At 59.0% G+C, this 24,997-nt stretch overlaps 2 protein-coding genes across 3 annotated transcripts; both read right to left on the reverse strand.

The window, feature by feature from the left end:
* Window positions 1–264: 264 nt before the first annotated feature.
* On the reverse strand, window positions 265–8,334 carry FDXR (ferredoxin reductase). 2 transcript variants are annotated; one of them, XM_059671136.1, is made up of 12 exons: window positions 8,161–8,330; window positions 7,340–7,437; window positions 4,324–4,419; window positions 3,996–4,118; window positions 3,708–3,821; window positions 3,300–3,401; window positions 2,492–2,599; window positions 2,174–2,258; window positions 1,843–2,042; window positions 1,589–1,760; window positions 830–1,000; window positions 442–709 (listed from the first exon to the last, which is right to left on the reverse strand). In XM_059671136.1, exons 1-12 carry the CDS (start codon window positions 8,237–8,239, stop codon window positions 579–581), a joined length of 1,479 nt encoding a protein of 492 aa, XP_059527119.1. In that variant the 5' UTR covers window positions 8,240–8,330; the 3' UTR covers window positions 442–578. The 2 variants fall into 2 exon arrangements, with proteins under 2 accessions (XP_059527120.1, XP_059527119.1); XM_059671137.1 differs by lacking the exon at window positions 1,589–1,760 and having other exon boundaries at window positions 265–709; window positions 1,843–1,915; window positions 8,161–8,334.
* Window positions 8,335–12,030: 3,696 nt separating this feature from the next.
* FADS6 (fatty acid desaturase 6) lies at window positions 12,031–23,082 on the reverse strand. The gene is made up of 6 exons (XM_059671138.1): window positions 22,847–23,082; window positions 22,030–22,196; window positions 16,114–16,294; window positions 15,093–15,280; window positions 14,655–14,834; window positions 12,031–14,118 (listed from the first exon to the last, which is right to left on the reverse strand). The coding sequence occupies exons 1-6, from the start codon at window positions 23,010–23,012 to the stop codon at window positions 13,969–13,971; spliced, it is 1,032 nt and encodes a 343-aa protein (XP_059527121.1). The 5' UTR covers window positions 23,013–23,082; the 3' UTR covers window positions 12,031–13,968.
* Window positions 23,083–24,997: the final 1,915 nt, after the last annotated feature.

The following is a 24,997-nucleotide window of genomic DNA, read 5'->3' on the forward strand; positions in this document are numbered from 1 at the left end:
TTGTTTTGGTTGTACCAGTGAGACCAGCAGGCCGGCCCGGGTGCCAGGGTGCCTGGAGTGTGGGCAGAAGGCAGGCAGGCCACAGCAGCAGGACCAAGGAGAGAGAAGGGAGGGTTCCGGCCAGGCCTGGCTACCAAACCCACCTCCAGCCCCCGGAGGCCCCAGAGCAGGGAGCTGGCTCTGCAGCGCCACCTGGGGGCTGGAGGGGAGCTGCGGCTGGAAGGTGACCCCAGGCCCCAGAAGAAATCACAGGCACATCAACTATTGGCTGTCCGATGCGGCTGTTTTATTTTCAGCATCTTCTGGACCTGGTGACCCTCCACAGTCCAGCAGGAGAGGGGGGGGGGGGGGGTCAGCCTGCACCTGCACCAGCCCTAACTGAGGTCATCTCCTCGCTGAGAGTGAAACCCACGCTGGCAAGGGTGACCTTCTGGCAGGAGGGAGTGCTCATTGGTCCCTGGAAAAGAGGCAGCCAAGGCCCTGGGCCAGGGCGGGCAGGGGGTCAGCTGTGTGCAGAGCCCTGCTCAGACCGGCCCTGGCGCACAGCACTCCCCTCCCTGCCGGGCTGGTTCCCGGGCTCAGCGCCCCAGCAGCCGAAGCATCTCCTGAGGATCCAGCAGCTTTTCCCGGGGCTTCCCAGCGCCCTGGCCCCGGGCCACCTCCTTGGCATCCAGCTTCTCCCAGTCCGAGAAGGAGACGGGCTGGACCCCTGAGGCAGAGGGAAGTGAGTCACTGCCCGCCTCTCCCTCCATCCCAGCCCAGAGCACCCCCTCCCATGGAAAGGCCCAGGCCGCCCACCCCGCTCCCAGGAGTCACCAGGGGCCCAGACCTCGGCTGCTGAGCAGGGCCTTGATGGCCGCAGAGCCAGGCCTGGGGCCCGACGGCAGCAGCCCGGCCTTCAGGTCCTGCAGCAGGGTCTGGCTGGTGAAGAAGCTGTCGGTCATGGTGGTGGCGATGACGCCCGTGGGCCCCCGCTTCACCCAGCCGCTGCAGTAGAGGCCTGGGGGGGGGGGGGTAACGAAGGGGTAAAGGAAGGGCAGGGAGCCCATGTGCCCATATGTCCAACATCCCAAGTCCTCCCAGCAGCCCCAGCAGGTGGGCCCACTGTGGCCACAGGCCCATCTCCCTGACTCTGCTGGACCTGTTTACCATACCCTCTCCCCTTCCACCTGTTTCCCTGGAGACCAGGCGCTCCCTGGGGGTAGGAGCTGGGTCTTGCCCGCCTCCAGTTTCAGCAGGCCCTTCGCAAACTTCTACTGAAGGGACCGACAGGAGTGTGGATAATTCATCCGACGGCAAGCCCCTGGACGGGGCTGCTTTTCAGTCTCCAAACCCAGCGCTGAGTGCGGGGCCTCGCCCAGCCAGGCCTCCCTCCGTACATGGAACAACTTAGGAGCACACATAGGGGGGCATCGAGCTAGACTGGGAACGTCCCCCAGGGCCAGGAGGAGGAGGGGCTCGGCTCAGAGCAGTTCCCCAGGGCGTGTCCCTGGATGGATGAATGAATGAATGAATGTGAACGGCCCAGGAGACAGCAGCCTCCCTGTCCCCCAGCAGTGTGGTGCCTAGCCTACGTGCACCCTCTCACCTGGCACATCCACAACCCGGCCCTCCGTATTGGGGATGACCCCAAGTTTGGGGTCAAAGGGCACACTGGGGTCAATGGGGCGGCTCTTATACCCAACGCTGCTCAGCACCAGCCCACAAGGGAGGTCCTCCGTGTCGCCAGTGGGCACTGCCCAGGCGGTCTCACCGACACCCTGTTGGGGAGAGTGTGGGCAACACCCGGCCGAGGTGAGGAGACTTGGGACCAGGGGTGTCTCTGGGTAACAGGAAACTCACCTCCAGTCTGGTGACCGCCAGGCGGATGCCTGCCACCCGCTGCCTGTCTGGTGAGGGCAGCACCTGCTGGGGGCTTCGGAAAAAACGGAGACCCCAGGCTCGGGCGGCCACTGCCCGGCGGGCAGCCTCCTCCCCGTCTGGCTTCTCCGTGGCTGTTCGAAGCAGCAGCTCCGTCAGCCGCTTCCTCGGGCGGGGCATCTCTGCCAGCAACACAGAGCATCTCAGGGCTGCCCCTGGGGTACAGCCTTCTCCCCAAATGCCCTCCCCAAGCCCTCGCTGACCTAGACCATCCCCTCCCTAGTGAGCTGGGGGGTCAGGCCAGGGCCCTCACCCTTCATTCTGTCCTGGAGGCCCAAGAAATCCGCGGGATCCAAAATGGGCCGGGTTCCTGGTAACTGAATCATCTCTCGAAGCTCCTTGGGGGTGAGGGTGGGGGTGGGGGTGGGAAGGGTGAGGTCAGGCCCAGAGCGCTATCCACCCCTGAGCACACCCCAGAGCCCAGGCCAGGGAGGGGACACCCTGCCCCCCGCCCCGTCTGGCTCCCCTCTTCGACCCTGGGCAGCCGCACTCCAAAGGCTCTGTCCTGCTCCCCCTCCCAAGGGAAGAGCACTTTCTTGAGGCCCAGACCCCCTCTCTCTGGCCCCAGCACCTTAATGGTGAAAGCCACTTGCAGGGGTCCACGTCGGCCCACTATCCACACCGTCTTCACCTGGCTCTGCCTCAGTGTCCCCAGGGAAGCCTCCGTGATGTCCGTTTTCTGGCACAAAAGGAGGACCTTAAAAGTCATCCAACACCAAGCCTCTCCATTTGGTCATGTCCCTCCCTACCCAGAGCCTGCGAGAGGAGACAGCTGGAAAGTGGAAAGTGTGCCTCTGCCCTCACCTGGTGGCCATAGGGAGCACTGCCGCCAATTCTGCAAACGGCTCAAACCAGTAGCAAACCCGGTGCATGCTCTCACTCAACAAGTTTACCGCGTGCAGGGAGGGCACCGTGCAAGGGGCAGGGGGAGGGAGGTGCTGATGGTGCACCAAAGAGGCATGGCGCCAGCCCTCACACAGCTTCTGAGCTCATGGAGGAAGAGATACTTATCAAATACTCACTGATGATAAATGTAAAATCAAAGTGGTCACAACATGCTTTGAAACAGTGGACAAGTCTATGAGAGGGAGGCTTAAGGCTTCCTGAAGGGACAATTGAGCTAAGAACGAAAAGATTAACCAGCAGGAGGTGAGCTGAGAGGGTTCCTGGCGGCAGTGGTATGTGCACACCGAATGCTTTTTTTTTAGGCCCATGTAGCCAGAGTGTGGAAAGTAAAGGGGAGCTGTATGAGTGGAAGCTCCCGGCTGCCTTCCAGGAGGCACTGAGCTCGGCGCGCAGGGGTGAGTCCTGAGCCGCAGCAGGGGCTTCCTCTCCCCAGTGTGGGCCCCCTCCCTCCTGCCCCTAACCTCCCCACTCACCTCCAGCTGCTCAGGTGGGGTCAGCAGGATCCGGGCCACGTCCAGAGCCACGTTCCCCTGCCCCAGAATCACGGCCGTGTCACAGCTCAGGTCCGGTGCCAGCTGGAGGGGAGAGGTCTGGATAGGGTGTCCCTAGCCTTGGCTCTAGCTGGGCTCCCCCACACTGGAGAAATCCTACCAGCTGAGCCTCCACTCGGGCCCCCCACACCTGACCCCACCCCTCTCTTCCACAGCGTCCACAGCTGACCTCCCACCTCACCAGCCTGACGTCTCTCCTCTCATCTCCCCGGGAGCCATCCAGTCCTCGACCATGGCTCCTTCTTCCCCCAGCTCCGGCATCTAAGAGCTGCCCCCGCCCTGGCCGAGAGGTGCGAAGGAAGCGGCAGTAGGAGGGCTCCCCAGACTCACCTCCCGGTTCTCAGGGAGCCCGTTGTACCAGCCCACGAAGGCCCGGGCCGAGAACACGCCAGGCAGCTCCTCACCGGGGATTTCCAGGGCCCGGTGGTCCTCTGCTCCATAGCTCTGAGGAAAGACCCAGGACCCTCAGCGCCAGCCACGGGGCCAGACAGCCCACCAGCCCCCTGGGCTTCCACCCTGACCCCCGCCCAGGGCCTCACCCTATGCCTTCCATCCCTCAGCCTCCGCCTCCTGCTGCTGCCCTGCCCCCGGCCCCCCTCCCCCGCCACGTGCACTCACCAGCACCACGGCGTGGTAGGCCTCCCGCAGCTCCGGCACGGTCACGTCCCGGCCCACAACCACGTTGCCGTGAAAGGCACAGCGCTCAGAGAGGGCCGTCTGGGTGAAGGTGTGGATGACGTTCTGCCAGGCCCGGAGTGGGAGGGGTTAGAGGATGCGGCAGCTCCAGGGACCATGCTTGTGCCACCCTCGCCCCACAATGTCCCCAGGATGGAGTCTCGGGGGCATCGACAGGGTCTGGGGTCATCCATGCGGCCAGGGAGCTTCCCTTCCCTCCTCGCCTTGACCAAAGCCTCCAAACCTGCCCTCCGCGCCCAGAGAGACCCACCTTCACCTCGGGGTGGTCGGGCGCCACGCCAAAGCGCACCAGGCCGAAGGGCACAAGCTGCTTTTCATAGATGTCCACGTGGGCCTGGGCGTGGTGCTGCGGGAGGGCAGCAGGTGGTGAGTGCAGGGAGGGCTGGGCCCCTCGGGTCCCCCTTCCCAGGCAGAGCAGTGGGCAGAGGACGCAAGGAGGCCCTGACTCCCCATCTGCCTGGAGAGCCAGGCAAGAGGGATGGGGCCGCTGAGGTCAGCCCTCGAGGCCTGCCAGCCAAGGGCGGACGGGGAACTCGGCCACAGGAAGGCGGTGAGCGGTCCCTCTGCGGCAGGGGACAGGGGAGCTGCCTCGGCTCCGTGGTCAGATGTTCCATGGGCCCCGCCTTAGAGCCTCGGCACCCGGAGACATGCCCGATCAGGCTGGAGGCCTGACAACCACCCTTTGCAAGTCACGCTCTGGTCTCCAAGACCATCCTGTCGGACAGGGGACCGAGCTGGGGCCGTGGGGGCTGAGGGAGACAATAGTGGCCCCCATCTCGGGCTTGGGGCACCTAGAGGGGCCGGGGGAGGGCACAGTGTGGGGGACAGCCACCCACCAGCCCCGTGACTGGCAAGCCCAGGACCTGCCTGTCCGTGCAGTGGGACAGATGCACCCCCGTCAGGGTGGCTGGGAAGCATCCCGGAGGTCAGGGCAGTGCTGGGCTCTGGGCCTTAAGCCCAGAAGTCAAGCCGTGTCCCAGGACACACTGCCCTGCCTCGCACCCCATCCTGGCTCTTGCTGTAACGCTCCCGACTCAACGGGACTCAGGCCAAAGGGGCTCCTGCCGCCAGGCACCCTCATCCCGACAAAGGCTCGTGCTCACCCCCTCACGTTTGGCCAAGTCCCCCTTTCCCGCCACCCCATTGCCTGCACCAAGTCCAGGCCGCCCACCACCCACTGTCCATCCATGTTTCCTGACTCTCCCCGTCCCACCCCCTTCAAACCCCGCTGATGTGGCCCAGGTACAGCTGGCTTTGGAGTTCAGAGCCACGGCGACCCACCCTTCTTTGGCTCTCCACCTTCTCTGTACAACAGGACATCGCTCCAGGCGTGAGGCAAGGCCTGAGGCACTCAGCCCAGGGCTTAACCGCGGTGAGTGTGCAACCCGCCAAAGCTAGCATTACTATTACTGTTGTTGTTGCAAGTCACGGCCTCGCCCATGAACCTTCCCTGGCTGCCCACTGCCACAGGTCAAAGTTTAAACTGCTGAGCCTGTCGGACACCTTACACAACCCGACTTTATCTTCCATTCTTCCTGCTGTGGGTCCTTCCCTCTAGGTCACACCGCTCTCTCCAAGGCCACCCCCATAAAGCTAAATCCGCCGGATGCGTTAGCCTGCGTGGCCAACCTCGACTCCCAGGGAGCCCTCTCATCCCTAACTGGAAGTTCCCTCCTCTCCCTCCAGCTGTTCTTTTTCAATCCCCTCTTCCTCTGCCCCCCCCCCTTCTTCTTCTTTTTTTAAATATATTTTTATTGATTTCAGAGAGGAAGGGAGAGGGAGAGATAGAAACATCAATGATGAGAGAGAATCCATTGATCAGCTGCCTCCTGCACGCCCACTATGGGGATTGAGCCCACAACCCAGGCATGTGCCCTTGACCGGAACCGAACCTGGGACCCTTCAGTCCACAGGCTGATGCTCCATCCACTGAGCCACACCAGCCAGGGCCTCCCCCTTCTTCCTTTTTATTTTTATCTAATCTGTCCCCTTCTAACAGAAACTTTCTCTGAGGTTCTTCTAATCTGGTTCCCCCCAGTTCCCTCTAGGCACACATCCCCTGGGGAAGGCTCATCGGCTCCCACCTGTGACCTCAAATTCCCGTGGACTTGATGATATTCCACTCTCTCCCTCCTGCCCAGAGCCCCCCACAAGCTCCAAACCTGCGAGCCCTGGACTCACCCCAGACACCTCAAACCCAAACGATCCCAACCTGGGGCTCCTCCACTCTGTCCAGGGGGCTCCCCCACTCTCCCCTTCTCCTCCCCACTGCCGCACAGCAGCCCCCCACTCCTCCCAGCCACCAGCCCTGCCTCCCCACCCACTGTCTGCCCTGCAGGCAGCGAGAGCTCCAAATACAAAACAGGGTGCTGGCCGTCCCTCCCCTAAAACCCTTCGGTGAAGGAACCACCTGTGGCAGCGGGCACCGGATTGCCCGGGGGGTTCAAAATCGTGGACTCCTGGGCTCCAGCCACAGTCTGATTAGGCCTGGGCTGGGCCCAGGAATGTGCATATTAATAAGTCCCCACGGGACTGTGGACGGAGAGGGGTGGGCAGCACCAAGATAAACAGTCTGAGCCAAGCCTGGCTGGTGGCTTCCGAGCCCCAGGATCTGGGCCCCCCGGCCTCAGGCCTCAGGCCTCACTATGGCTCCCCCTCCCTCCCTCCCACCAAGGTCCAAGGTCTGGCAAAGTCTCAAGGGTAATTCGTAATCTTGGGGCCCTGCTCACCAAGGCCAACACTGTCAGCCTTGAGACCCTGGCCTTTGGGGGAGGGGAGGGGGTGCAGAGCAGGCTGAAAGAACAGCATGGCGTGGGGAGACTGGGGTCAAGGGTGAGGAGAGCACAAGGAAGTGGAAAAAGTTCCAGAAAACCCTGAGAAGAGGGGGCAGAGCCTCGAGATGCAGGATACTGGGGGCAGAGTGGAGACCGAGAAGAAAGGGAGGATGAGTGAGGGGCAGGATGGAGTCATCCTGCAGGTCTGCATCAGCTCCCTGGAGGGCTTGGCCAAGGCGGCACAGCGCACCGTCTGCCCTGACCATCGACCATCACTCATGAGGCACAAACACTTCTCTCACAGCTGAGGACCTAGAGTGGGGAGCCCCCAGTGCAGGTGACAAAGTATGTAGAAAGTGTCCTCTCTAGATGAGCTGGGCGCCCCTTCCCCATCAGGGACCCAGAAGTGCTTTTAAAACCCAAAGGGGTGGGCATGCCCCCAAGATTGGAGCAGCAAGTGACTGGGGGAGGGACCAGAGGGCCATGGCTTACCTTGAGCAGGTGTTGGGCAGTGTAGAAGCCAGCCGGGCCACTGCCCACCACACAGATCTGGGGGGTTTGCTCCTGCGTGGAGAACTGCTGGCGGGAGCCTGGGGGTGGGGGAGGGGAGGGGCTCAGAACACACTCCCTCCCACTCCCAAACCAACCTCAGTGTTAAAACACATGGGGGGCTCCCCTCCTTTCTGTCCAAGCTTTGCTGTTTGCAGGGTTCCTTATTTCATCTGAACCCAAAGGCCGTGTCTTCACTCAGAACCCCACAGTTCACGCATGAGCTCACTATGTCACAGGAGATGACCTACTCAACAAGCCCCCACCCACCCACTCTTTTTCTTACAGTGTTTCCTACCCACCCAGCTAGAATAGCACATCCAGTGGACCCCGCATCACCCCGATCTCTCCCCGTGGACCTTCCCACGGTGCTCCAATTACCTCCAACCCTTCCCTCCATGGAACCTAAACTCCCCCCATAGACCCGCCTCATTCCTATCGACCGCTGGTTCCCCTGACTTCTCTCTTGCCCTACAGACCTCCATACACCCTCATTCACCCCTTCTCCCACCTGTGGAATCATGGTCTCCCCCTTTCACCTTTGTCGATCCTCATCTCACCCTAGGCACCTCACCCCCCAGGCTCCCATCCGCCCCGTACACCACCCCATCTTGTCCCTGTGAGTGGACGCCTCCAGTCTGGCCCCCGTCTCCTCTCTCGACCCCCTCCAGCTCTGCCCCCGTCGGGCTCCAACCCCTCCATTCGGCGCTCGCAGGCCTTCCTCCCCGCGTTCCCATCCAGTCCCAGGGATGCCCAGCTCCTACTCGGGGTGCTCCCGGCGGGAGGCGGCCGGGTCCGAGGCCATGCCGACCAGGGCCACCAGCGCCAGCAGCGGGGAGCCATGGCTGGGACTTGCACTCAGCCTGCGGAACTGGAGCTGATGACCGCCCCGCTCCGCGCCGGGCGCGGGCTTCGACCTGGCCCCTCCCGGACCCCGCCTACAGGTGCCGCCCCGCCCCAAACCCCGCCTCCCACGCGCTGGGGAAGCACAGCGCTGCTGCTCCACCCCCAAGCCGGAAAGAATCCCGCCCCCAGAGGAGAAGCCCGCCCCCAGAGGAGAAGCACCCCCTTCTGCTGAAGGCCCGCCCCCAAGACTTCCGGTCCCTGCCTGACTTAATAAACTGCTCCCCAAACGTCACCCTCTCTCCCGTTAGCTGAAGTCCGGAGTTAAAAAAGAGCAAATCCCCATCGCTGTTTCAACCCCTCTTGAAGAAGGGAGCCAATTAGAGAGGAGTTTATTTAGCCTCTCGTCGCTGGCTGATGACGCAAGCGCCTTTCCCTTTTGATAGGTAGTTCCTGCCTGGCTGGTTTCCTGCTAGCCAATCACCAGTGAGTTCAAGCAAACCCGGAAGTCCCTTAAAAAGGGGCTCCCCCTGGAACTCGGCAGCCCTTTTCACTTATCAGGGTGCTATACAGGTGTGCCCCCGCCAAGATGCCCGCATAAGAAATGTAGAGAATTTTTATAAAAATGTGTTTGAGCCAAAACTGATGACAATTTGCCAGGAAGCAAGATCTCAGATGCTCCCGAGAGTAAGTTTTGCAGTTTCTTTTTTTTTTTTTTTTAATATGTTTTATTGATTTTTTACAGAGAGGAAGGGAGAGAGACAGAGAGTCAGAAACATCGATGAGAGAGAAACATCGACCAGCTGCCTCCTGCACACCCCCCACTGGGGATGTGCCTGCAACCAAGGTACATGCCCTTGACCGGAATCGAACCCGGGACCCTTCAGTTCGCAGGCCGACGCTCTATCCACTGAGCCAAACCGATTACGGCTGCAGTTTCTTTTATGTATTTGAAATTAAGAAGGGAGATTATATGAAGGTGGGAGAAAGCAAGGTAGGGTTTGGACTACAGGATGGTTAATTAGGTTGTGTGCTATCTTGAGGGCGCTTACCGCTCGGAGAGGTATTACTTGTGGTATTTAAAAAATGTGTTAACCTATATGCACAAAAGCAATGGACAGGGCTGGCTTAAAAGCCTTTTGCTGAAGAGGTTGTAGGCCTGGGGCATGACAACCCACCAAGACCTGCCCATTTAGGAATCTATGATCGAATCACCCTGTGAGGTTACCTTCTGTAGAACCCCTTTTTCGTCCACGGAGACCTTATCCTGCCCGGTCCCTTCCCTTTCCGTAGGTGAGGAAGTGGAAGGAGCGATTTGCCCCAGGTGCTGTGGACAGAGATCCTGACCCTGTCCAAGGGCTGGAATAGTGTGCGGTGAGGGGGGCACTGGCCTCCAGTGCAAAACTGAAGAGAGTACCAAACACCACAGTGATCAACATAAATAATCACTTAATGCAGCATTTTAAAAGAGCAAACTTAATGCAAAAAACAAAACGCACACCCACGATGAGCAAAGTATATTTTTGAATGACAGGATCCATGGTCCCATCTGACCCAGCAAGCCTAACACCAGCTCCAGCTTCCTTTTCTCCCGAGGGCCCTCTATCAAACCCTTCCTCGGAGAAGCCTTCCCTGACCCATCCTCTCCCAAGCTGGTGTCGGGCCCCTTCTTGTCTTCTAACACTCGACCCCGTTATTGCCTATTATGTTGTCTTATTATTTTTAATTGAAGTATAACAGAAAAGTGTGCAAATCAGAAGTGTACTGTTTGATGAATTATCACAAGATGTTATCATGTTACCACGACCCAGGTCAAGAATTAGAACATGGCGAGCACCCCCAGAGCCCCTGTGCCCCTTCTCATCACTTCCCCTCCCTCCTAATGTTCCGATTTCTGATAAGCCGTTGCATTTTGTGCCTGCCCCCTAGACAGGAGTGGGCAAACCATGGCTTGCAGGCCAAACCCTACCCAACACCTGTTTTTGTACTATCCACAAGCTAATGGCTTTTACACTCTTTTTTTTTTTTTTTAATCCTCACCTAAGGATATTTTCTTCTCATTGATTTTTTTAGAGAGAGTGGAAGGGAGGGGGGGAAGAGAATGAGAGGGAGAAATGAAACATCGATGTGAAAGAAATACATCAATTGGCTGCCTCCTGCACAAGTCCCAGCGATCGCACCTGCCCTTGAACGGGAATTGAACCCGAGACCCTTCAGTGCAAGTGCAACACTCTAACCACTGATCCACACCGGCCAGGGCAGGTTTTCACATTCTTAAGTGTTGTTTTTTTTAATGGTAAGAGTAATATTTTGTGACATGTAAAACTTACACAAGTTCAAAATTTTTTATTAGAACACACTCATGCTCATTTCTTTCCGTATGTCTATAGCTGTTTCACACTTTAATGGCACAAAATATTTTGAGTTTATGTGACAGGGACCGCATGGTCCACAAAGCCCAAAATATTTACTATCTGGTCCTTTCCAAAGAGTTTGTTAACTCCTGATCCAGACTGTTAGCTCCTGGGGGTTGGGCCCCAATCTCATTCACTCTTATATCCCCAGAGCTGGGCACAGTGTCTGGCACATAAAAGATGTTCATAAACAGTTTGTCTTTTTATTATTATTATTATTATTATTATTAATCCTCACCTGAGGATGTTTTCCATTGATTTTTAGAGAGACTGGAAGGGAGGGGGGAGAGACAGAGAGAAACATCGATGTGAGAGAGACACATCAATTGGTTTTTATTCTTTCCATGGGAGGAAGAGAAGGAGATTCAAGGTCAGGTATCCCAGAAAGCCCTGCACGGCTCCCCTCCCAGAGGCACTGTGTTTGGTAGTTAAGAGCAGGGAGTCTGGGGTTGGACACAGGGGTTCGAATCCTTCTCCCACCATTTACCGGCTATATGACATTCAGAAATCTAATCCCGCCAAGACTTATCTTCACAACATGTCGCGTTAGGAAAAATAGAATCAAGTGCTTGTAAAGATTAAAATTAAATGGAGTAGGTAAAAAATGTGCCTTAAGATACCATCGAGGCCTCAGTTGTAGTTCAGCTCCAGGCCCAGAGAGGCAGCAAAACCAGCCGTGGCTGACCTCAGGCCCAGCTGCACTGAGTAACCACCCTGTGCCCTGGTGCCCGCCAGTCAATCAGTGGAGCCCACAGCCCTGAAAGGACACACCTGGGAAGCTGTTGAATGCTCCATTATGACCCTCCCCTGGGACCGCCCCTAAAACCCTCGGGATGGAGGACCATCCCTCTCCAGGGAGCAAGCCTGTGCCTTTCTCTTTCCCCTGCCCCTCCCCCTCCAGCCCCGCCCCAGGCACCTCACCATTAGCCTCCTCACTCCCAAGCTCCCAGGGCCCTTCCTTTGGCTCTGGAACTTGTTTCCTAAGCCCCTTTCTTCTGGGAATTACTTTTTCTACCTCTGTGATTTACCAAATAAATAAATGTTCTCTTACCAAAAAAAAACACCAAAAACGTGCCTTATGTTTTGAATAGATGTCAGCTATCCTCACCTTCATCAACATTATCACCTCTGAGGGGCCGTGTAAATTAGGTCTGAGGTCACCGCAGAGCCCAGGAAGGGCTTCATTCCCTCCTGCCGCCTCCCCGCCCCTCACAGCCCCGTGCACCCCAGTCCACATTCTCTGAGTAACAAAATCAGGCCTCAGAACGACCAAGTGGCTTGTTCCCAGGCGCCTGTGGTACAGCCAAGCCTGCTCCAGGGCCTCCAGCTGCTGCCCAGGCCCCACTCGGGCCCAGATCAATAACCCTGAGTCATTGGTGATGTATTAGGATGGTTTTAATCATTAGCCAGGACGAGGCAATGGGGCCTTCGCTGACACTGCATTTTTCATGTGGACATTTGGCAGTTTGATGAGTCGGACCCCTGGGCCCCACAGCCATTTCTAGCGCATTTCAAAAGAGCAGCAGGGGAGTGTAGCGACGCCGCGGGCTGGGGAGGCTGCCAGGCCTGCCTCTTCCAAGAGGGCTGCTTGGATCCCAAGCTCCGCTGGGCCCGCCAGCCTCCCGGCAGGAAACAGATGGCAGCTTGGCAGTGCCGACCGGTAGAGGTTTCACTAAAGGAGCTTTGTACAGAGGCGTGAGCAGGATTGAGGGACCCCCTGGCTACCAACCGCTGGAAGCCACCCCCACCCCCCACCCCCGCACCGAAGGAGCGAAGGCAGGGCCTGTGGCAGGCAGTGAGAGCTGTAGCTGCAGGAGAGGGTGCGAGGGGCAGGGTGGAGAGGAGTGGGGGAAGGACGGGGAGGGGCGGATGGCAGCCACCCAGCAGAGCCACCTCAGGCCACACCAGAGGTGGGTTCTCCGACAGGACCAGGCCTAGAGAATGCCTCTCAGCTGCCATCTGACCCTGCCGCCAACCCCGTTCGCTGACTTAGCCCATCAACAGGGTCTGCGTGCCTTTCACCCGCCCCAAGGACCTCACTGAGAACCAAGGCGGGTCTGCCCTCAGATCATGATTTATGCTGTCCACCAGGGGTGGCTCTCATCCGTGTCTGCCGACATGTGTGATTGTCACCACTTGGGCTCCGGGCACGTAGCGGGGAGAAGCGAGGGGTGCCGCTGACCACCCTGCAATGCACCGGACAGGCCCATGGACAGAGCATTCCCGGCCACGTGTCATAGTGCGGAGGGGAAACGCTGGCTAAACTGCGCTCCGGCCCCCTTCTCTGTTCCTCCCCGGCCTCCAGCTGGGCCCTTCCTGCACCTCCTCTTCCAGCCCAGCCAGGGCAGCTCGGGCCCTCTCTCAAGTCTGCCCGTGCAGCTGGCTCCCGGGCTGCGGACGACGCTTGCCCGGCCCAGCCCTAGACTTGTGTCTGCACCCCACCTCCTCCTCCTCCTTCCTTTCCTCTCTAAAGTCACTGCCCTCCAGACCCTGCGCCCATCACCCCCTGACCTGTTACCTTCCCAGTAATCTCTCTCTCTCTCTCTCTCTCTCTCTCTCTCTCTCTCTCTCTCTCTCTCTCATAATTCTTCCAGGTCCTCTCCTTCTAAATGTCATGGAACAAGGCAGACTTCGGGAGCTAGCCAAGATCACACTCAAAGCTATTTATACTCTTTCTCCCCTTACTTCCTGAACCGGGAATGTCCTCTTTATTTATAAAGCACAAACTCTGCTCTCCCTGAGGCTGCGGCTCCTGGGAGCTGCTGAGCCAGTGTCTTGCACAGGCTCCTCTGGCCGGAAGCTGGGAAGGTCCTGCCAAAGTTACCTCCCCGTGGTCCCTGCGAGAGGGCTCCCAGAGGCCCGGAACTCCCGGGGCACAGGAAGAAGCCGTGGCCAGCTGCGTATACGACTCTCCCAGTGCCAGGGAGACCCGAGCTGAGGGCTGACCTGCTCTCGCGATGCCCCCTCCTTGCCTGCCCCCTGCACAGGCCCCTCCTCACCCGGTCACCCTCCCTTAGCCCTACCAAGGCTCAGGCCAAGCCAGGGAGGAGCCCAGCTGTGTAGTCCTGAGATGAGGTTGCCCAGAACCCCCAGAATGCCCAGCCACCTTTAGTCCTCTCCTCCACACACCCCTCTCCTCCACACCACACCCCTCTCTTCCACACACCCCTCTCCTCCATACACCCCGCAAAGCCCAGAGAAACACCAGCTCCCTGGCTCTCTGCCCTCCCAATGCCACCAGCAGCCCAGCCGGGGGGTGACAAGCAGGTCCGGGATGGGGCCGGGGCAGGGGAGCAGGGGGCCGTGTCAGCGCCCTCACTGCAGCCCCGCCAGCTCAGTGATGGGAGGCGCCTGCACCAGGAGCTCCTCGTAGCGACTGAGAAACAGCCGGAAGCGAGCGAGGTAGGTGTCTTCGTTGTAAGGCAGCTGCTTCTCCCGCAGGAACTGGGACACCACGGGCTTCACCTGCCAGAAGGTGGGCGGTTGGAGGCGCGATGTGCCGGACTGCAGGCTGCGGGCAGGCCCTTCCCGGGCCCTGCTTCCTCCCAGCGCCCGCTCCTGTCTGCCTAGCTCCACAGGCTCAGGGGGAGCTGGGGGCTTGCAGAGTTCCTGCCTCTCCCCTCCCAGCAGGCAAGGGAAAGGGGGGCGGACTCCCCCCCACACACCGCAGCACCCCCCAGGACAGTCCTCCTTGCACAGAGGGTGCAAACCAGGGCTCCTTTTAGCAGCACCTACTGCGTGCCCAGCACCTCAGATCCATTTCTCCACTTCATGCTCAAGACCTGTGCACGTAAGCACTACGTGCTCCTCATCTGCCCAGGTCAGATGAGGAAGCTGAGGCTCAGAGATGCCCATGAACTTGTTGAGTCGCACTGCTAATAAGAAACCCACGTGTCTCTGATCGGAAACCCCCACTGGGGACCTCGGACCAGGCCAGTTGGGGGACGCGGGGTTCAGGCGAATGCTGCCGGTTACCAGCCCGCCGGCTCCACCCCCACTACCTTTAGGCACATGTTGTCGGAGAGCGTGGGGAACAGGTGGTGCTCCACGTGGCAGCTGATGATGGAGTGGCCGAACGCCCAGTCCAGCACGGGCAGCCGGGGCAGGTTAAGCACCCCCAGGCTCATCATGTGAATCCGGCGGGGCTTCTTGTCCCGGGAGAACATGGGCAGCCCGATGTGCTGTGACAGACACGCGGGTCACGGCCTGAGCCATCCCTGCACCTCCCCACCCCGCCCCGGTGTCCTCGCCGGGCACGCGGGGAACAGTGGGCCCTTCTGCCCCCCTCCCTCCCACTCGGGCGGGTCCTGGCAGAGGCGTGAAGAGGCTGAGCCCCGAGCTCAGTCTTGTCCATCTCTGGGCCTCTCTCCCCGTCTGTCCTGTGAGGGGCGTGGTCTGGGCACCCCGTGGTCCCCAGCGCCCAGGGCGGGAGGCCTCACCTGGAAGACGTTAACGTGGAGGTAGGGGTGGGCCAGCAGGGATCTGGTGCAGAGCATGCAGGCCAGGGCCGAGGCGGGGCTCCGGAAGCCAGACACGTGCCGGAGCAGCCAGTAGTGAGAGTAAAGGCCCAGGGAGATCAGGCCCAGCGCCCGCAGAGCTGCCCCGAGCCTCACCTTCCTCAGCCGCTCTGCCAGGGGGCAAGAAACACAGTGACGGGTGGGCAAGGCTCCCAGCACAGCTGGCTCCCGGCCGGCCCAGTGGTGCTAACGAGGCGACCTGGGTCTTCCGCACTCAGCCCCGAAAGTAGACTCACCCACGTTACGGAGGAGGAAGTGGAGCATTAGGCAGCTTGACCATGGTCACTCTGACAGCGACTGGTGGCCTGGGGCTTGAATCCAGGTCTGCCGCCCCCCCAGCCCCTGTCCTTCCACCAGAGGATTGCTCCCATGATATTAAAAAGTCTGACATGCACCCGGCCGGCGTGGCTCAGTGATTGAGCATCGACCTATGAGCCAGGAGGTCAGTGTTCGATTCCCGGTCAGGGCACCTGTCCGAGTTGCGGGCTCACTGGGGCGTGTGGGAGGCAACTGATCAATGATTCTCTCTCATCATTGATGTTTCTATCTCCTCCCTTCTTCTCTGAAATCAATGAAAATTTTTTAAAAAGTTTCTTTTAAAAATATAAAAATAAAAAATTCTAACAGGCAATACAGTGTGAGGCATTTTCAACGCGTGTTTACGTCTATGGCCTCATTAGGTAATAATGAGCACGGAAGGACCCGAGGCCCAGAGAGGTTAAGTTACCTGCCTGAGGTCACCAGCCCGCACGCGGCTAAGCCAGCCTTGGCCCCGGATCTGAGCTCTTTCCACCCGGCCTGGCTGCCTCAGAAAGTTCCTGTCCAGTCTTAACTCAGGGCTCCTCCCCTCCTCCACGAGCAGCCTCCACGCGCGAGGAGGGGAGGAAGCCAAGGGGAGACCAGGTCTCTGCCGGCCACGCGGGACCCAGGCCCGCACACTCACCGACCGCCACCAGGGGCGTGATGATGGGGATCAGGAGAGGCGCGAGGAACATGTAGACGTAGCGGTTGAGGCAAGGCAGCCTCCAGGTGCTCGAGTCCCCGAGGCCCAGCACGTTGGTGTAGCCGTGGTGCATTTTGACGTGTCCGTACCGGGCGTCCTCGGCCGGGAAGGCCGTGCACACCTAGAGGAGGGAGCCAGGAAGGGGTCCAGGTCAGCACAGCCCAGCAAAGCAGGGCCTTTGGGAGCCTCGAGAACACCACCCCCGCCCCGGGTCTTCTTGCCTCGCTCACAGCCCCAGCTAATCAGCCTTGACCATCAACTCTCAGGTGTCTGTGACCACAGAGTGGCAACAGTCAGAGTAACTGTGTCCACCTGGTGTTAGGGGCACGAGGCCGGCCCCCGGATCGCCACGCTGCCCCTGACCATCCAGCCAACCTGCCAGCCTGAGAGGACTGGACAAGGCCCGCTCCCGGCATCAGACTGCCATCATGTGGTGCGCGTTTATCTTGGAAACATCTGTACCTTCAGGGCTCTCCTTTGCTCCCTGAGCCTACAGCAGGGAGGGGGCGGTGTGGGAGTAGTCAGGGGTGAAGGGAGGCCATGTCCTAAGCTGTCCACACGGGTGGCACCCGGGATGAGGGTGCCGGGGCGAACTGCTCCCTGGGGTGGCTCCGCTATAGCATCGGTGGGATTCTCCAAAGCCAGTCCTGAGCAGCTGCTCTCTGACTCCAAGAACAGCCATTCTGGATGCAAAAGGGGCTCAGGTGCTTCTTATGCAGATGCCTGCAGACGGCAGCCTCCTCCCGCCTCTTATCCAGCCGCAAGCTGTTGCTCACTGTATTGAAGACGCCGCCTGCCTGTGTGCGGGGGAGTGTGAAGGGTTCCCCGAATCCAATCCCTGTGAGCCCCTCAGGCAGCAGGAGGCCTTCGGTGAGCACGCGGCGTCCTGCACTCTACGTGACGCGCTAATCTTCAAGTCCAGGGTCAGGGCTGTGATTACCGTCAACAGAAGCGGAAACAGAGAGGAGAGGCCACTTGACCAGCCAGCTCACTCCGCTACGTGGGCAGCAGAGGTGGAATCTGAACCCAGCGTTCACCCAAGATAAGCCATACGACCCCGGAGACGTGCGACTCACTCCACAGAGCAGGGTCCAGGCCGGAGACGACGAAAGACAGCGAAGGACACTGTCCCCACACTGTGCTGAGACGTCCTCCTTTAGAACGAAATGGAGCCGAAATGGAGCCAGAAGCTCCATCTAAAGGGCACTGAGGCCGGGCCCGCATGGCTCAGTGGTTGAGCATCCACCTACGAACCAGGAGGTCACGGTTCCATTCTGCGTTGTGAGCTCAATCCCCAGCGGGGGGCGTGCAGGAAGCAGCCAATCAGTGATTCTCTCTCATCATTGATGTTTCTATCTCTCCCTTCCTCTCTGAAAGCAATAAACAATATTTTTAAAATAAAATATATTTTTAAAAAATAAATAAAAGATGAAGGACCCTGAGGAGCACAGGTAATGATGGCACAAGTGCAATTTTACAACAGACGCGGGAGATGTGACAAGTCGCTGCTGCATCGTCCGCGGAAGGCAGAGGGCATGGGGGGTAGATGCCGGTTCCTGGCAGCCTTGCTGCAGAGCCCACGGAAACAGGCCCAGCTGCGTTGCTCTCAGACGATGTAACCACAGGGGTGGGATGTGCTGTTTCTGTAACCTTGCACGGGGACAGAACCCGAGAGGGTGGGAGGGTATCGTGGTTCAAAGTGACATCTCTCCCAGGCCTGCTGGTCTCCGAGGACCCGCCTGCTCAAGAGCACACACCCACTGGGGCCCCTTGGTTGGTTCGAGCCAGAGGCAGAAGGCGGCGGGCACAGGAGGCTGCAGCCGGGGGCTTTGAGGCTCACGGTTCTGTCCCAGGTGGAAGAAGTAACTGTTTGTCACTGCTCCTTCTATGCCCTTCTGCTCCCAGGGTCAGTCCTGCATTGCTTCTCTCATCAAGAAAGCTGAATCACCAGTAAATCAATCAATAACAAGTGCTGGCGAGGACGGGGAGGAAATGGAACCCGAATGCCCTATTGGTGGGAATGCAGACGGTGCAGCCACGGTGGAGAGCAGAATGGAGGTGCCTCCAAACATTAAAAATAGAGCTGCTTACAATCCAGCAGTCCGGCTGCTCGGTATTTATCCGAAGAATTTGAAAAAAATATACGCGCCCCTATGTTCAATGCCGCGTTATTTATAATAGCCGAGCTGTGGAAGCAGCCCGAGTGCCCATCAGCAGATGAGCAGGTAAAGGAGAAGTGGTGCGTACATACAATGGACTATGACTTGGCCACAGCAGAGAATGACAGCTCGCCCTTTGCAAACACATGGACAGCCTAGAGGGCATTTTACTAATGAAGTAGGTGGTCAGGGCAAGACAAATACCGCATGCTTTCATTTATATGTGGAATCTAAAAAAAAGGAATAAACAGAGCAAAACAGACTCAAAAATACAGAGAATAAATTGATGGTTGCCAGAGGGGAAGGGATTAGGGGGTGGGAATTAAAAAAAGAAAAAAGAAAGCCCGTCCAGTGTGGCTCAGTGGTTGAGCTGCCTTAGGCGGTAAGGGAGGCTCTCAATCCCTTATGTGTCCTCTAATATTTCCTTTTATTTTATTTCTTAAACAGACAAGACTTTGCAGGATTAAACACCGTCATTATCAACTTAAGACACAACCGAAGTTGGGTGTCAAATAGGTCACGCTCTGAGACTGGAAGGGGAGGTACAGGATGAGGAGGGTGACGGGACAGAGGCTGCTGGTCTGGGAGATGATGCGAGAAGGTGAGGGCGGACGGGCAGGCCCTGAGGCAGGATCTGGGGGAAAGGTGAGGGCTCGGGGAGGAGGCGGAACAAGGACAAGGCCAGGTTTCCAGCTCGGGGCCAGGGCCATGGCGGGGCCACTCTGGAGGTGGACATAGGAGCGGAGGGCAGCAGGCGTGGGCAAGATGAGAAAGCAGGCTGTGTGTCACACGCACGTCCCTCAGGCAGGACGGACTCCGGGGCTGGAGTCTGCCAGCTCCCATCCCTCTCCAGCTTCTCCTACTGGTTCCCAGGGGCTGGGCAGCCCTGTCACGCTGGCTTCAGAGCGGTGGGGACCTCTGGGGTTGGTCTTTTGTGCGTATGTGCTTTTCTACAAAAGTATATTTTGGACTGCAGATCTGAGTTTGCCCTCTAAATTAGTTTTTTAAATTAAGAAAATAGTCATAGCCCAGCTGGCATGGCTCAGTAGTTGAGCATCCACCTATGAACCAGAAGGTCATGGTTCAAGACCCAATCAGTGCACGTGCCTGGGTTGCAGGCTCCATCCCCAGTGTGGGGCATGCAGGAGGCAGCCAATCAATGATTCTCTCTCATCTTTGATGTTTCTCTCTCTCTCTCTCCCACTCCCTTCCTCTCTGAAATCAATAAAAATATATTTTAAAAAAGAAATGTCATAGCCCTGGTCGGTTTTGCTCAGTGGTTGGAGCATAAGGCTAAGGACTGAAGGGTCTCAGGTTCAATTCCCAGTCAAGGGCATGTACCTGGTTACAGGTTTCCCCAGCCCTGGTTGTGGGTGCTTGTGGGAGGTGACCAATCCATGTGTCTCTCTCACATCAATGTTTCTCTCTCCCCCCATCCTCCCTCTCTCTCTCTTTCTCTCTCTAGAAATCAATGGAGAAAGTATCGGGTGAGGAGTAAAAAAGAAAAAAATGTTTAAGTCACAGCTGATCCTACGCAGTCTACCACCCCTCGAGGCTCAGGTGGAAAAAGTCAGAGAGAAGGTCGGAGAGTCAGCCCTGAGGATAATGGCCACACTGAACTCGTGGGAAGAGAACATTCGAGAGTTATGACCAGGCTGGGGTTCTTGGCTCTGTTTCCGCCACCACAAAGGCCTGGGATGGAGGTGGGGCCTCCCCGTGGGTGAGACTCTGCTGGGGGCAGAGCTGGGCTGTGCTCTCTGGAGCAGCTGTGACCCGCCCCGGAAGTTGAGAAACAGTGGAGCTTAGCACCTGGCTCAGCCTGCTCCCTCCCACTCTGGGGAGCATCTAGGAGGGACGAGAGGAGTGTCTAAGGTCCCTCTGATTTCAGGAGTTAATCCTTCCGGAGCTTCAGGACTTAACCGGTGGTGGCCAGGCCGCCCGCCTTCCCCCACCTTCCTGTGGCCCTTCCCGGCAGTCCCGGTGACATCACCCGGGACAGGGAGGGGCCGGCAGGTTGTCAGTGGGCTGGAGAGAGGGTCAGAGGGAGGCTAGGAGGACTGGAACTTCCTTATGTAGACCGGAAGTGAGTCTTCAGAGGGAGGCTCCTGCTGGGTGGGGAGGTGCGTATGATTCCGGACACTTTAGGGAGAAACAACAACCTGGAGTGTCACTGCCCCCTCCCAACCGCGTGCCCCTCCCCCCCCATGGGGAGAGTGGGTCAGAGAGGGTGAGGTCCTTGCCCACCCAGCTGGAGCCAGCAGACGCTGAGACGAACCTGGCAAACTGGGTGCCCCAGGAAAGCCAACGACACGCAGCTGGAACCAAAGGTTGCGGAGTGGAGGACTAGATTATTCTATAGTGATGGGCGAGCTCACGCACCCAGCAAGAAAAGTGACAGCAGGACGTGGGAGAAGTGGACAGTCAGGGGCCCAGGAGGGTCCTGGGCAGCAAGAGCTGGTCCTTTGTGCAACGCAGAGAACAGGTGGTGGGCCAGAGCCACAGCCAACGCCGCCAACACACACACACACACACACACACACACACACACACACACAGAGTTCTGTCTGCTTTGCATAACTGCATCCACCTTTCCGTTCAAAACAAACACGAACAAACAACAAAAACTGCTAACCCCTCCTCGCTGCTGCTGTGCTCCCTCCACTACTGCAGGCTCCCCTCTCCTCCCCTCCCTGCTGCGGCAGGCTCCCTCCGAGAACAGAAAGCACAGCTAACACTAACAAGCATCAAAGAGCAGGCCCAGGCCCTAGGTCAAGGTCTCGGTGAATCCCCACACTGGCTTTGAGGGAGGTAATGCGGTCAGTCCTGTTTATTAGATGAGGAAGTGAACACTTAGATGCTGAACTTGATAACACCCCCATGGTCAGGCGGCCAGTGGGGCTGGGAATGCAGCGGGGAGGGCAGCTCCCAAGGCCAGGCCCTACACTGCCCCCTGCCTGGCTGGCCAGGCCTGGCCCACCTGGAAGGGGGCGAGGAGGGAACAAGTCCCGCAGGGCAACCGGAGAGGCCTGAAACCAGTCCAGAGACGGGCAGCTGGCCAGAAACCTTTGCCTCCCTGGCCTTGCCCGAGGGCCAGGGGGAGAAGGCCAACGCAGGATGGGGAGGGGCAGGAAGAGGGGGTGCAGGGTCAGGAGGAGGAGGGTCCTTCCTGGAGCAGACTTGGGGGAGCAGGGAGGGGCCTTCTTAGGATGGCTAGTTGTCACCGGGCATCAGAGGGGCCGTGTTCCGGAGCTGGGACACTGACACCTGGCACCTCCTCCCTGTCCCCTTCTGTCCCCAGCTCACAATTTGAACCCTGATTGCAAAACCAGGAGGCCCCAAAGGTTGTAGCTAAGACCTGCCAGGCACAGGTGTCTGTAGGAGGAGGAAGCCTGTCACCACTTGGCCTAGTGCTGCAGAGAGCTGAGCGGGTGCCCCCGGAGAAGCAGGGGTCCCCAGGCCGAGTCCACCGCCATGGATACTCGTACATCCCCTCATACAGTTCTCCGCCCACAGGTACCGCCACCCTCCAGGGCACCACAGACACACACTGTAGTGCAGGCTGCACACCTGGACCCACATCCCAGCAGCTGCAGCCACCTGCCCATGTGGGCACACAGCTGTACACGCCTGCACACTGGCACCGAACAAGGAGGATGCCCGCCTGGCCAGCAGCGGCCTCACCCGCTCCCAGGCTCACCTCCACGAAGAAATGTGCCCAGATCTTGCTCCAGCATCTGGACTCAGTGAGGGCACCATGCGTGGCCAGGTGGCTGCCCTTGACAGTGAGCGTGGAGTGGCACACACCCAGGATGGTGATGCCCAGGACAAAGACCAGAACGTTCTCCGAACGCAGGCACAGGAACCCTGGGGGGAGGAGGGGAGCAAGGTTTTTCTCAGCTTCTGGAGACCTGGGCCCAAACCCGGGGAAGCCCAGACCACAGTGAGCCCGGCCCTGGGGCGCCACAGGCAGCGGTGAGGCGGGTCCCCCTGTGGCCTGAGGGGATGGCTCTCCCATCAGGATTTGGGGACAAAACAGAGCCCCACTGACTCCTCAAGGAGATTCCAGGAGTCTTGATCCTGGGCCCCAGCCAGCAGCAGCAATGAATGGCTGGGCATGGGAGGTGGGGGGGGGGGGGGTGCCCAGACCAGGGGAAGTCCAGGGAACCCCCTCCCTCTTCACCTCATCCCTGGTGGTCCCACGGAACTCCCTCCCCTCCCCCGCCACCTCACCCCTCCCAGCCTCCCCACCCCTCTCAGCTGCCCCTCCTCTGCCCTTCAGGCCTGGCCTCTCTCTCCTCCCACACCCGCGCCCAGGTCCTCTGAGGATACAGGGCAGGACACCCCAAACAGACGGTCAGATTTGGGGTCCCCAGCACGCAGCGTCTCCCCAACTCCCCCCCCCCCCCCGCCCTCTTCATCCCCTTCCTCGCACCCTCCCCCCACCCGGGCCCCTTGTCGCCCTGCCCCGTGTCCCCGTGTCCCGTGTCCCGTGCCGCGAGTCCCGTGTCCCTCACCAGGCGGCAGGGCGAGGAGGCTGAGCGCGAGGATGGAGCAGTCCAGGCCGTGGCGCTCCCACCACGAGCTCGCCCTCACCACGTCCTGGACCCGCGCCTCCAGCTCGCCCAGCAGCCGCTCGGCCCCGCCGCCCCCTCGGGGCGCTCCCGGCGCCGCCGTTTCCATGGGGCCCGGACCGCTGGGAAGACACCGGCGTCTGCGGCGCCCGGCGAGGCGCAGGGCACGGGCGGGGGCGGGCCGGGGCGGAGTCACGCGCCTGGCACCCGCCCCGGGTGATGGTTCCGCTGGGCACCGCGCGCCTCTGGACTAGAACTCCCGCGGGAGGAGCCGGTAGATGCGGGAGGGTGGGGAGCAGACCGGGAGCGAGAGCCCCCGCCCCTACCCCAGAGTAGAGGGGCCCAGCGCAGGGGGGCGCGCGGATACCCCCAGCGTCCCTGACCGCCTGACCTCGGACAACTCCTGTCCCCCCACCTGCTCCGGTTGCAGTGTTTACTCCCGCAGCCTGAGTGGTTTTCTTAGTAGCACTTGGCAGACACGTGACCCCTGGAGAGTTGGCCGCCAGTCCAGGGATTTTGGGGTGACAGAGAGAGCTGGGGAGGAAACACATCCAGACTTCACCATTGCCGGGGGGATCCCTCACTCACTCAGGGGTGCCCAAGCCTGGACCCAGGACAAGGCCAAGGCCACAGCTAATACCTCCCGCCCGCCCTCCCCCCAAGACTTGGGTCCTAGCCCCTTCCCATCAGCCCAGGTCCCCACCCAGGGGGCTGGAGGCTCGAGCCACTGTGCTCTGCAAACTCTCTTCTCAGCTTTCTCCTTTTTTCTTTTGTTTTACTTTCTCCCTGGTCTTACCCTTAAGTCCCTTTAAAATAAGGTCTGGGCCCGGCTGGCAGGTGTGGCTCAGCGGTTTAGGATCAACATATGAACCAGAAGGTCACCTGCCCAGGTTGCAGGTTCGCTCCCCAGTGGGGGGGGGGGGGGCGTGCAGGAGGCAGCCAGTCAATGATTCTCTCTCATCATTGATGTTTCTATCTCTCCCTCCTTCTCCCTTTCTCTCTGAAAACAATAAAAATATTTTTTTCGGGGGGAAATGAGGTCTGGTATGGTGAGGGCAGCAGCACTTCCAGCAGGAGACCTCTGGGAGGGGTGATGAGACCAGGAGAGGGAGGGGGAGGGAGGGAGATTCCTTCTGTATTCCTTGGCGTTTTCCTTCATGAATTCTTAGGAGTTTGTCCTTCCAATTCTTTATAAAAGGGCAGGATTTCTTTATCAGGTCAGTATTCTAAGGGGTTTACAACCTAAGAGACCAGTTCTCACCACACACACGTCTGCTCCTTGAAGTTACATTCGATTTTCACGTACGTATTAGGTTGTGGGATTTCCCCACAACTGCGGAGGGTGGCATCATCACACTTTCATCGGTGGAGGCCCAGAGAGAGGAACTAATCTGCCCAACACGCACCCCACAGGTACTGAATGAAAGAGCCAGAACTCAAGCCCAGGACTTCTCTCCCAACCCCAACGACCTTTTGTTTACATCAGAGATTTTAAAATCAAACAAGGGGGAGGTGCCCTTCCCCCTCCCTATCTCACCATTGAGCCCCTCCCCCTGGGACATACTAGAATATTCAGGGAAGAGACATGTACGGTTTTTGTTTTTGTTTTAATCTTATTTTTAATCTTCTCTCTGGTCCAAACCCGACAGGTGAGCCCTCCTCCCAGGCCCCGGTGGACTGGGTGCCCATGGACCTTCTGAGGCAGCAATGGTGTGGGGATTGGGGTGTCAGATGATGCTAGGTTTGGCTTTCCTGGGACCTCCGGGGTTCCCCACCCTGGGGCAGCGATGACTCCTTCTCTTTGTGATTCAGATCTTTATTTGCTGGGGTTCACTGGGGTTAATTATTGTTGTGGTTGGGGGAGGGGTGGGAAGGAGCCCTGCCCTGCCCCTGGGCCTGGAGGGGGATCCTAAGAGTTTGGAGACCTGGGAGGCTGGGGGGCACCTCTTCCAGCAATGCAACCATTTCTATGCTCTAAGCCTGGGTGGCTGGGTCTTTAACCCTTTCTTGTCTTCCACCCATCATGCCCCCCACCCCCACCCCCCAGTCATCAAAGGCCGGTGAGGCCCAGCTCCAGGAGGCAAGCAGCATTAT

This window comes from Myotis daubentonii, chromosome 16, assembly GCF_963259705.1.
Source record: "Myotis daubentonii chromosome 16, mMyoDau2.1, whole genome shotgun sequence".
Taxonomy (NCBI): Eukaryota; Metazoa; Chordata; class Mammalia; order Chiroptera; family Vespertilionidae; genus Myotis; species Myotis daubentonii.

Excerpts from the sequence above, each read along its gene's own strand:
- FDXR (XM_059671136.1), bottom strand. The coding sequence starts at position 8,239 with ATGGCTCCCCGCTGCTGGCGCTGGTGGCCCTGGTCGGCATGGCCTCGG. Across the intron at positions 4,119-4,323 it reads CCGACCACCCCGAGGTGAAG|AACGTCATCCACACCTTCAC; the intron begins GTGGGTCTCTCT and ends CGGGCCTGGCAG. Across the intron at positions 1,001-1,588 it reads CCGGGTTGTGGATGTGCCAG|GCCTCTACTGCAGCGGCTGG; the intron begins GTGAGAGGGTGC and ends CCCCCCCCCCAG.
- FADS6 (XM_059671138.1), bottom strand. The coding sequence starts at position 23,012 with ATGGAAACGGCGGCGCCGGGAGCGCCCCGAGGGGGCGGCGGGGCCGAG. Across the intron at positions 15,281-16,113 it reads CACGCCCCTGGTGGCGGTCG|AGCGGCTGAGGAAGGTGAGG; the intron begins GTGAGTGTGCGG and ends GCCCCCTGGCAG. Across the intron at positions 14,835-15,092 it reads TCCACGTTAACGTCTTCCAG|CACATCGGGCTGCCCATGTT; the intron begins GTGAGGCCTCCC and ends TGTCTGTCACAG.